A 12,335-nucleotide genomic window follows, 5' to 3' on the forward strand; every position below is an offset into this window, starting at 1 on the left:
GAATCCGCCTGGAATGCGGGAGATCTGGGTTCCATCCCTGGGTTGGGAAGATCTCCTGGAGAGGGGAAAGGCTACCCACTCCGGTGTTCGGGCGTGGAGAATTCCATGGGCTGTATAGTCCATGAGGTTGCAAAGAGCCGGACATGACTGAGTGACTTTCACTTCACTTCACATGCTGTAGTGTCTTTGAAACTAAAGAAGCATATTATTATAGAAGCAGTTTTGTGTACTGCTAAAATTGATAAGTAAAAAATAAGGTAATAGTGACACCACCCAGGCACTGCTATTACAGTGATCATCTTTATTTTTCTACAAGAACATTTATTATTGATGAAACAAAGAAAGTTGTCAAAGAGCTACCTTCCCTTCTCTCTCCTTTAAGTTTAGAGGGAATTTCTACCACACCTTTAAGAAACAGATCATCTCAATGCTATTTTAAAAACTACTTCAGAACATAGAAAATAAAGGAGAGTTTCTAAATTCCTTCTTATGAAGGGAAAATGATATTAACATTGAAATAGGAAAAATATTTCTCCTAAAGGAAAACCAGAGATCAGTTTTGCTTCTGAATATTGAAACAAAAATCCTAAAAAGAAAAAAATTACTTAATAGAATCCAGTATGACATTTGAAAAGTAACAGCAATATCATATCTTTTTGGGATATTTTATTCCACCTTGCACAAACATAGCACATATATGTGCATTGCAGGCATGCTTATCTGTTCAGTCATGTGCAACTCTTTGTGACCCTTTGGACTATAGCCTGCCGTGTTTCTCTGTCCATGGGGTTTTTCAGGTGAGAATAGTGGAATGGGTTGCTGTTTCCTTCTGCAGGGTATCTTCCCAAGCGGGGGATCAAACACACATCTCTTGTCTTCTGCATTGCAGGCAGATTTTTCACTTAGAGTATAACTTTGTTTCATAGCTTGCTCTTTTGTTAAAGAGCTTCTGCCATCCAATTTCAGAAAATTTTAATTTCATAAAACCAGACCATGTATAGATTTCTTCAAATATTGTTATTGTAATATTCCATGACACTATTTATCCTGTTTTTTTAGGAGTGCAACAAAACTTGCATATTGTTTTGATAATGGATTCTGCAAATTTAAACTTCATAATAAACTGTGAGAGCAATCCTGCTTTGCATAAGAAGTGCCAGGTGTTGTGGATGGAGGCTTGGTCAGATAGCAGTATGAAGAAAGTAAGTTTAATGTTTTAATACGGAAATAAAAAATAAGCACATTTTCTTTTTAAGACACCAAGGACTTCCCTGGTGGCTCAGATGGTAAAGCGTCTGCCTACAATGTGGGAGACCCGGGTTCAATCCCTGGGTTGGGAAGATCTCTGGAGAAGGAAATGGCAACCCACTCCAGTATTCTTGCCTGGAAAATCCCATGGATGGAGGAGCCTGTTAGGCTGCAGTCCATGGGGTTGCAAAGAATCGGACACGATTGAGCGACTTCACTTTCACTTTCAGTTTCTTTTTAAAGTTACTAATTGTTACAATTTCCCCTTGGTGTTTATTATAATCCTTAATTGTGGCGCTGAGCATCTCTCATATATTTGAAAATAACTGTCTTTTCTTCATACTCTTGTACTCAACAGATTAGTTCACTACAAAATTTTAGGTGTAAGATTATGTTCTTAATTAAGGACCACAGAAATGTTTATTATATTTAAAAAATTTTATAAACTTAATTACTTAGTATGTTATAGACTAGCTTATGATTAAAATATCACAGCAATAATTTTAGCAGTTGTTTCAATTAAAATTTAGGTGCCTTTAAAAAAAATCTGTCATTGTTATTATATATGTTTGGAGGGGTATGAGTTTAAAGTGTGAACTCAAAAACCATCTCAACTGGAAGCCTTTTACATTGCTTCATTTGAATAAAAATAATTTTCAATATTGTCTCCTTGAATGATGCTCATATTTCCAATCATTGATTTATTTTTGTATAGTAGATGTGCGAACTATTGCCTATCGTGATTCAGAGAAGGGAGTGCAATTTGAGATAATAGACAACATTTTACAGTTGAGATGATCCTTTAAATAGATTTTAGTATGTAGATAGAGGAAAGTTATTCCAGTCTGAAGAGGCTACATGAACAAGAGGTATTCATTAAGAAGCAGTAATTATTGGATGCTTAATATGTGTCACTCTTTTATATACTGGGGATATAGCAGAGACAAGAGAGACACAAGTCCCTGCCTCATGGAGTTTACATTCTTTTGGGGGATATTTGGAGGGAAAGCTTTCTACAGGAAGAATCTGAGATGAGAGCAGGCCTGGTGATTTGAGGGCCAGTTCATTTGTAACAGTGATCAAGGCAGAGAGTAGTTGCAGATGAGGTTGGGGGATTAAGAGAACAGTTAGGGTGGGGCTTTGGATGCTATTATAAGGATTTCAACTTTTCTGGAAACCAGTAAGGGACTCCTTGGCGGCTTGGGAGCAAAACTGTTCTGATGTTTTATGGGATTACACTGCCTTCTGTTTGAAAATAGACTGTAGAAGACCAGGAGGAAGCAGTTATAAAGCTATTGAAGTAACCTTGGAGAGAGACAAGGATGACTTGTCTCAGGATATAGTGGTAGAGGTGGTGAGAACTGGTAGATACTGGGTATGTTTTGCAGTAGAAATGATAGGGTTTGCTGACAGATTGTAATAAGTTATTAGGGGAAGTGAGGAGTTGAGGATACCTGCCAGTCTGTTGGCTTGAGCTCCTGGAAAGACTGGAATACCTGTCAGTTGAAGGGAGATTATGAGAGGAACATTTTGAGAAGAGAAGATGAAGCTTTCAGTTTTAGATTTATTAAATATGAGATGTATCGGACATCTGAGTTGGAAGATTGAGAAGTTCATAGGAAAAGGTCAGGCATATAGGCAAAATTGTTGGAATTATCAGAGTTTAAGTGGTATTTAAAGCTTTGAGAACAAATACTACTAAAGGAGTGAATGTTGGCAGAAAGCGGAGAGATCCAAAGGCTGGCCCCTGGGGCACTTTCAGCATTAAGAGGCTGAGATGAACAAGAACCAGCAAAGGATACTGAGAAGGAACAGCTAGGGAAATAGGAAAACAGGAGTTGTGAGTACAAGTGAAGCCTGGAAGCCAAGTGAAAACAGCATTCTGAAGGAGCAAGGAAGGATGAACACATGGAAGTCCATGAGGGCTGGAAAGTAATCATTGGGTTTAGCAACTTGTGTCCCTTAGTGACTTTAATGAAGCAGTTTCAGTTAATAGTGGAAAAAAATACTGTATTGAAATGTGTTTTGGAAAGAATGAGAAGAGTGGAGAGTGAATATAGTCACCTCTTTTGAAGAATTTTGTTATAAAGTGGAAGATAAAAATGGATCAGTAACTGCAGGAAGTGGGAATAAAATAGTTTCTTTCTTTAAAAAAATTTTTTTGAGACGGGATAAACTAGAGCATGCTTATATGCCGTTGGGAATGCAAGAAAGGAAACAAAACATATTTTATAGGAAAGAGGGGGAATTGCTGGAGCAATGTCCTTGGGTCTAGACACCATATGGGCCTATTACACAAATGAAAGGATTGAGGACAAGCCTTTGCTTGGGCTTCCCTGTGGCTCAGCTGGTAAAGAATTTGCCTGCAATACAGGAGACTTGGGTTTGATCCCTGGGTTGGGAAGATCTCCTGGAGAAGGAAAAGGCTACCTACTCCAGTATTCTGGCCTGGAGAATTCCACGGACTGTATAGTCCATGGGGTCACAAACAGTCGGACACAACATAGCGACTGTCACTTCACTTTTCTTGGAGAACGGAAGCGTCATCTGTAGCAACAGGAAAGGAAGCAGAGTACAGGGGTCTGGGTCCAAGTAGGTGGGCAGGAGTAGCATTGGGAAGTTTTAGACACTTCTGGTTGTTTCTGTTTTCTGAGTGAAATTGGAACTAAGATTAATCACTTGAGAGAAAAGTTGAGGGAAGAGATTTTGGAATCTTGAAGAGATGTAAGAGGATGTGCAAAATAGTGTTTTGGAAGAGGGAAGGAGTGAAAGGCTTAGGAGAATGGAGTATGATAGTAATAGCTAGATAGCATTATGGGTTCACACGAGGCTAGTGGTTGTAAAGTTCAGCTGAGGCCATTCAGTGTAGTTGTGTGCTTTTTCTCCAGTCACGTGTGCACTCAGGGCTACAGGCGTGCAATAGTGGTGACCCGCATTTAAGCGGGATTGGGGCTTTGCCTTGCTACTTGAGCGTGTGCCAAAGAATGTTCAAACTACCACACAGTTGCACTCATCTCACACGCTAGCAAAGTAATGCTCACAATTCTCCAGGTGAGGCTTCAGCAGTACGTGAACCGTGAACTTCCAGATGTTCAAGCTGGATTTAGAAAAGGCAGAGGAACCAGAGATCAAATTGCCAATGTCTGCTGGATCATCAAAAAAGCAAGAGAGTTCCAGAAAAACATCTACTTCTTTTTACTGATGATGCCAAAGCCTTTGACTGTAAATCACAACAAGCTGTGGAAAATTCTTCAAGAGATGGGATTACCAGACCACCTGACCTGCCTCCTGAGAAATCTGAACGCAGGTCAGGAAGCAAAAGTTAGAACTGGACATGGAACAACAGACTGGTTCCAAATAGGGAAAGGAGTACATCAAGGCTGTATATTGTCACCCTGCTTATTTAACTTATATGCAGATTACATCATGCAAAATGCCAGGCTGGATGAAGCACAAGCTGGAATCAAGATTGCTGGGAGAAATATTAATGACCTCAGATATGCAGATGGCACCATCCTTATGGCAGAAAGTGAAGAGGAACTAAAGAGCCTCTTGATGAAGGTGAAAGAGGAGAGTGAAAAAGCTGGCTTAAAACTCAGCATTCAAAAAGCTAAGATCATGGTGTCCGGTCCCATCACTTGATGGCAAATAGTTGGGGAAACAATGGAAACCGTGAGAGACTTTATTTTTGGGGGCTCCAAAATCACTGCAGGTGGTGACTCTAGCCATGAAATTAAAAGACATTTGCTCCTTGGAAGAAAAGCTATGACAAACCTAGACAGCATATTAAAAAGCAGAGACATTACTTTGCCAACAAAGGTCCATCTAGTCAAAGCTATGGTTTTTCCAGTAGTCGTGTATGGATGTGAGAGTTGGACTATAAAAAGAAAGCTGAGCGTAGAAAAATTGACACTTTAAATGTGATGTTGGGGAAGACTCTTGAGAGTCCCTTTAACTACAGTAGTAGTTCAACTAACTACTCTTGAACTACAAGGAGATCCAACCAGTCCATCCTAAAGAAATCAGTCCTGAATATTGGAAGGACTGATGTTGAAGCTCAAGCTCCAATACTTTGGTCACCTGATGTGAAGAACTGACTCATTGGAAAAGACCCTGATGCTGGGAAAGATTGAAGGCAGGAGGAGAAGGGGATGAGAGAGGATGAGATGGTTGGATAGCATCACCAATTCAAAGGACATGAGTTTGAGCCAGCTCCAGGAGTTGGTGATGGGCAGGGAAGTCTGGCGTGCTGCAGTCCATGGGGTTGCAAAGAGCTGGACACGACTGAGCAACTGAAATGACTGACTGACTGAGTACGACAAAGTAGGGGAAGGCCAAGGAAGCTGAGGAGTTATGGTAGGAAGATGGTGGATGACAGTATCAAGGTTGTTGAATGAATAGACTGCAGGTCTTGGTGAAATTTGAGGATTATTTGCATTGCAAAAGGAATGAGCTGGTTAGACAGGAATGTAATGGTAAAAGAGGGGGATGTTTGCAAGTGAGATTATGAAATGATTGAAGTTATTGTCAATGACAAGGTATTAGGATGTGACCATTTGACATGGTAGGGGAGAATGGCTGGGGAAAAGGTGATAGATAACAGGAGGAGGAGAATTCAAGGAATTGAGAGGTCAGGGTATTAGTAAGAATGAATAGTGTTAATATACTCATTCAACTCCAAAGTGCTGTTTTTATCTCCTGGGAGGTAGAGTGGAAGCAAAGTGGAATGTGGTTGAAACCAGGCAAGAAAACTTTCCTAACGTGGGATATTATTTAGGGATAGATTCTTTCCCACCCTTCCCAGCTTTATTGAGGTATAATTGACACATAAAAATTGTATGTGTTTAAGGTGTACATCGTGTTTTTGTTTATTTTATGTTGTGAAATGATTAGCACAATCAAGCTAACTGACCTAAGGGATAGAGTATTTTAAAGAAAGGGAGTTTCCAAAGAAATGTTCGTTGATTCTGGTACGACCCAGAGGGATGGTATGGGGAGGGAGGAGGGAGGAGGGTTCAGGATGGGGAACACATGTATACCTGTGGTGGATTCATTTTGATATTTGGCAAAACTAATACAATTATGTAAAGCTTAAAAATAAAATAAAATTTAAAAAAGTGTGTATTTAAAATATTCTCTCAGTTGCTTCAGTATATTTTCAGAAATCAGTGAAAGTATTTTGAGAAAAAAAAATATTCTTTGGCTCAAGAATCACGGCACTTTCAAACTCTCCACTAGTTAAGGGATCTTCTGTCTTAACGTTTTATTCAGTCTGAGAAGAAAAAGATGCTTTTTGACCTAATTACCTGGATTACTTGCACTTGTTCTTATTAGGCATGTGAACTGTATCAGGTGAAATAAGTTGGAGGTTTTGGGTTTAATTTTAAAATTTTGGAGTCCTACTTAGTTTTTGTTCCCCAAAAATAGGGTTTAAAAATTTTTTAATATAGTTTAATATCTGTTCATTACTTAATTTTCTTATTTGTGTAGTGGCAAAAATCTTGCTATGACTAGACAATAGATAGTTTTTAGCATTATCAATTATGTTGATATCAATTATGAAATTATTTTCATATATTTTTCCTTATTTCTCATTTAAGAAATCTAAGAATCCTTCCTGTTCTTTTATGTCATGAAGGCATTTTATTAGTTTGATACCAAATAAAACATTTTATTTTATTACTTTGTGATTTTAAATGGTATCTGTGATTATTCTCTAATTCAATCAAAATTGTTATTTTCTTCATTTCATAAAGTCTAATCATTTTTCAAGTGAGATGCTGAAGCTTTTCCTGTGTGCTATTAATTTCCAGTTAATGGTTGATACATGTGTCAAAAGTATCAACTAGGAAATGTTTTCTGAAGACTGATGGACTATTTTTTTTTTTTTCTTAGTCTGGAAGGAATCCTAGAAGAAAAGTCCAACTGATACTTTTTATGTGTTGTATTAAGTGTTTTTATACCTCTGATACTGAATTTACTTAAACTTTTTTCATACTGAATTGAAGTTTAAAGAAATGCTCTTCCTGTTTTAGATACCTGAAATGTTACTCAGTGAAATGGGTGGTGAAGAAAGATATAGTGACAAAAAAAGAAAAGAAGAAAAGAAAAAGAAATCAGGTAGTATTTTGATGAAATCGATTTTACCTGGCTTTTATTGATGAAATAATTGCCGTTTTCTAATGTTGTAAGGTAAGCAGGGTCAGTAATGAAGGGCCTTCCATGTCATGTTACAGAAGGAATTTGGATTCTGACTTCTTAATGATTTGGGATAATTGACAAGTTTTTGTTAGAGATGTAATGAGAGTCTTGTTTTAGAAAGAGAAGTCTCTGCATCCACCTGTTTTTTCAGATATTAGAAATAGAATGGTGTACAGAGAAACGGGTTCTATAGACCAGTATAGAAGGCTATGCCTTCTAATCTAAGAGGAAGGAATGGACTTGGGTGGTATTAGGAGGTAATCTCGGAGAAGGCAATGGCACCCCACTCCAGTACTCTTGCCTGGAAAATCCCATGGATGGAGGAGCCTGGTGGGGTGCAGTCCATGGGGTCGCTAAGAGTCCGACACGACTGAGCGACTTCCCTTTCACTTTTCGCTTTCATGCATTGGAGAAGGAAATGGCAACCCACTCCAGTATTCTTGCCTGGAGAATCCCAGGGATGGGGCAGCCTGGTGGGTTGCTGTCTATGGGGTTGCCCAGAGTTGGACACGACTGAAGCGACTTAGCAGCAGCAGCAGGAGGTAATCTAAAGAGGATTTGGTTATATAATGGCTGCTGTATGCAAGGAAGAAGGATGCAAGAATATTTCTCAGGGTTCTGCTTGGAAAAATTTATTAGAAGTTGATTTTGTTCACTTGGGTAGAGAATACAGATGGGAATAGGTTGAGACAACAAAGAGGGAGATAATTGTGTTTGGTCGTGTATATATCGGCTTCCCAGGTGGCTCAAGTAATAAAGAATCTGCCAGCCAGTATAGGTGATGTGGGTTTGATCCCTGGGTCAGGAAAATTCCCTGGAGAGAAAATGGCAGCCCAATCCAATATTCTTACCTGGAAAATTCCATGGACAGAGGAGTCTGGTGGGCTACTACTGTCCATGGGTTTGCAAAGAGTTGAACATGACTGAGCGACCGAGCACATATGTGTATATTGAATCTAACTAGAGCTTGTTCTTCATTTTTTGACTTTTGAAGCCCTGTTTCTTCCCATGTACATAGGAGGGGATAGGTGTTATTTGGTTTGGTATATCTTTTCCACTCATACAGCTTTTAGTAAGCTTACTTTCAGACTACATGTTACGTAGTCCCAATTAATTGACATGGGAAACTGTAGATTTATCTTTCTTGCAGCAATTAAACTTGTCAGGGGAAATACAGGGAAAGGTATATACATACAGTTGAAGTGTAGAGACCACGGGAAAAAATAATGCAAATTAATAAGAAAAATGGAAGCTATGCATGGATACCTAGGAATAACTGTTCACCTTTAAGCAAATATATTATCTCATAATTTCATTGAGTAGAAAAAGATAGTTAAGTTTATGTTCCGTAATTCTTTTTTTTTTTTTAAACTTTACATAACTGTATTAGTTTTGCCAAATAAATTCTTAATGGACCATACTTACATTGTCATTTTTTTTCTCTTTCTAGTTGATCCTGATTTTCTAAAATCTTTTTTATTAATCCATGAGTCTTGTAAAGCATATGGTGCTACACCAAGCCGATATATGACCTTTTTACGTGTGTATTCTGCCATTAGTAGCAGCAAGAAAGAGGAATTATTAAAAAGACAAAGTCATTTGCAGGTACATTATTGGTGATCTAAAATTATTTTATTTATGTGTAGGGGACAAGGATTATGTAAATCACAATGCCATAAATAAATATTGTGCTGTATTAAATATCCTGCAAAAACTGTCTCACCTATCTGTATTGCCCACTAGATTATAGTAATGGTTTTGTATTTTTTTTGGTTGAATAATTATTTCTTTTCCTCACCACGCATGTTATTTGTGTGCTTTTGATAGCTTATTGTGCTGGCTTTAAATGTCTTTTTCACATGAACTTACTTTAGAAATCAGACGTGCCTATTATTAATTAAAATATAATACATAATATTATGTTTTATAGTAGACTATATTTATAATTATATTTTATAAACATATTCTTAAAAGTATATTTTATATATATTTCATTATTATGTATAATTTATTATATTCTTATTTATGTCACTTAGTACATTTGGAACTCTTTGTATTTCTATTATTGAAGAGCTTCAGCTTAAGTGCGCTATTAGAATGCTAGCCTCAGATTCTGTCAGAGAGCATTCCTTCTCCAGAGTTCTTGCTTCCCTTTGTAAGGGTTGGAAACCAGGAACATTAATTGACAGAGTTATCTTTATCCTTATTTCTACTGATTTACTTTCATTTATATTAAGCCACTAACTGCACATGCTTTGGAGAGTTAATTTCCTGATTTAGTTCTCTATTGTATTTGAGGTAAATAAATTTACTGAGTTATAGCTTTATTGGGTCAGTGTCTTGTGTACATTAGATAAAATGCTAATGTCAAGAACCAGCATGATGCCTGTCCTCTGTACTGTGCTCAATAAATACTGTTTGAAGTGAAGTGAAGTGAAGTGAAGTCGCTCAGTCGTGTCCGACTCTTTGCGACCCCATGGACTGTAGCCTACCAGGCTCCTCGGTCCAAGGGATTTTCCAGGCAAGAATACTGGAGTGGATTGCTATTTCCTTCTTCAGGTGATCTTCCCAACCCAGGGATGGAACCAGGCCCCCCGCATTGCAGGCAGAAGCTTTACCGTCTGAGCCACCACGTTTACATTCCCTTTTTTTGCCATCACTATCTTTTCTTCTGATTTGTTTTGTGACAAAAATGCAATTGTATTGAAGAACAGAGAGAATATTTTTCATGTTCACTCCTTGGATTATTGATGGACAGTGGAATGGAGTGTTCTAATGGCCAGACCAGGGTCACCCCCCAACCCCCGCGCCGCCGCCCTGCCCAAAGAATAGCCGAAGCAGTTGGAGTGATTGCTAATCAGCACCCTATGTAAGGCAGTCTCTTATAAAATAGTTGGATAATAGACAAACAAAACCAAGGCATGTCCAGTATAAAAAGAGTGGTCCCTGAGGTGCTTTTGTTAATTAATGAGACTGAAAAATTAGAAAGGTTTACTGAGTGTTTTGTTTTTTTTTTCTATTTTCTTTCCTGTCTAATGCAGTTGAGTAAAACCTCACTGGTTAAGCTAATTAATATGTGTTAATGTATTCAGCTTTACTGTGATGCTTTAAGATCCATTTTTCTCTAAAGCCTTTGTGAAGTCTTTTTTTACATCTTAATGGATAAACAGTTGACTAAATTGTTATAATGAGCAATAAGAAGAAACCCAAGTTCACTTGCAGATGTGGTATTTGTACACATTTATATTTTTTTCATTCATTCTTATAGACTTTGTTTACCCTTATGTATATAAAATTCTTTTTCTTTTAATATTGTCGGTCTCTTCTATTAATGTAGGCTGGTGTATCTAAACTAAATGAAGCTAAAGCTCTTGTGGCTGAATTGAACAGAACAGCTGGAGAACAAAGTGTATTACTTAAAACTAAGCAAGATGAAGCAGATGCTGCTCTTCAAGAGATCACAGTATCAATGCAGGTAACATTTAGAGGAAGCACAGAGATGCAAACAATAGGATGGCCATTTATACCTGGTTGTCGTTCACTGAAAAATAACGATTTTACTTAAGTAGATTTAAAAAGTATTGCTTGTCTATATTGAATAGACTGATAGTATTGTGTACTTGAACTTTTGGAAAGAGTGTATTCTTTTCCCATATTGTTTAAAATCACAACTATAGTCTCCTCAGTTGTTCATACACTACTTTATCTAAATCCTATAAAATACAAAAGTATAAACATTTTGATTGGTATAGATTTGTCTGTAACTGCTTTTGTTTACCCTCTGTTAGTTAATATTTTCTTTTATTTTTCTTAATATTATCTCCTTCAGGCTTCAAGCCTGTTTTTTATATTCTTAGGATTTATAAAATGTATTTATTCATTCTGTTTATACTTTCATGATATTTTTAATATTTTGATTGTATCTTTTTTTTACTTTGCCTTTCTTTGGTTGAACCATCGCAAGAGAGATTTCTCTGCATTCTTTATTGCCAGGGTATTCTTTTTTTAAAAAAAATTATTTTTTAATTCAAGGATAATTGCTTTACAGAATTTTGCTCTTTTCTGTCAAACCTCAACATGAATCAGCCATAGGTACACATATATCCCCTCCCTTTTGAACCATCCCTTCCCTCTAGGTAGATACAGAGCCCTGTTTGAGTTTCCTGAGCCATACAGCAAATTCCCATTGGCTATCTATTTAAATGTGGAAATGTAAGTTTCCACGTTACTCTTTCCCTACATCTCACCCTCTCCTTCCCTCTCCCTGTGTCCATAAGTCTATTCTCTGTCTCCTTCATTGCTGCCCTGTAAGTAAATTCTTCAGTACCATTTTTCTAGATTCCGCATGTATGTGTTAGAATACGATATTCATCTTTCTCTTTCTGACTCACTTCACTCTGTATAATAGGTTCTAGGTTCATTCACCTCATTAGAACTGACTAAAATTCGTTCCTTTTTATGGCTGAATATTCCATTGTATATATGTACCACAACTTCTTTATGCATTCATCTTTCGATGGACATCTAGGTTGCTTCCATGTTCTAGCTATTGTAAATAGTGCTGCAATGAACAATGGGATACGAGTCTTTTTCAATTTGGTTTCTTCAGGGAGTGGGATTGCTGGGTCATATGGTGGTTTTATTCCTGACTTTTTAAGGAATCTCCATACCATCTTCCCTAGTGGCTGTATTAATTTGCATTCCCACCAACAATGCAAGAGTGTTCCCTTTTCTCCACACCTTCTCCAGCATTTATTCTTTGTAGACTTTCTGATGATGGACATTTCTGACTGGTGTGAGGTGGTATCTCATTGTAATTTGGGTTTGCATTTCTCTAATAATAAGCCATGTTAAGCATCTTTCCATTTGTTTGTTAGCCATCTGTA

At 37.4% G+C, this 12,335-nt stretch overlaps 1 protein-coding gene across 3 annotated transcripts in view; it reads left to right on the top strand.

The window, feature by feature from the left end:
* The window catches only part of DYNC2H1 (dynein cytoplasmic 2 heavy chain 1), a 399,828-nt gene that overhangs the window by 119,393 nt on the left and 268,100 nt on the right, over window positions 1-12,335 (top strand). For all 3 annotated transcript variants that reach the window (XM_044929811.2, XM_044929812.2, XM_044929810.2), the window contains exons 52-55: window positions 1,060-1,202; window positions 7,284-7,368; window positions 8,900-9,054; window positions 10,787-10,924. In XM_044929811.2, the coding sequence (XP_044785746.2) occupies window positions 1,060-1,202; window positions 7,284-7,368; window positions 8,900-9,054; window positions 10,787-10,924 (521 nt within the window). The remainder of the gene's footprint in view (window positions 1-1,059; window positions 1,203-7,283; window positions 7,369-8,899; window positions 9,055-10,786; window positions 10,925-12,335) is intronic.

The sequence above is a fragment of the Bubalus bubalis genome, chromosome 16 (assembly GCF_019923935.1).
Source record: "Bubalus bubalis isolate 160015118507 breed Murrah chromosome 16, NDDB_SH_1, whole genome shotgun sequence".
NCBI classification, from domain to species: Eukaryota; Metazoa; Chordata; class Mammalia; order Artiodactyla; family Bovidae; genus Bubalus; species Bubalus bubalis.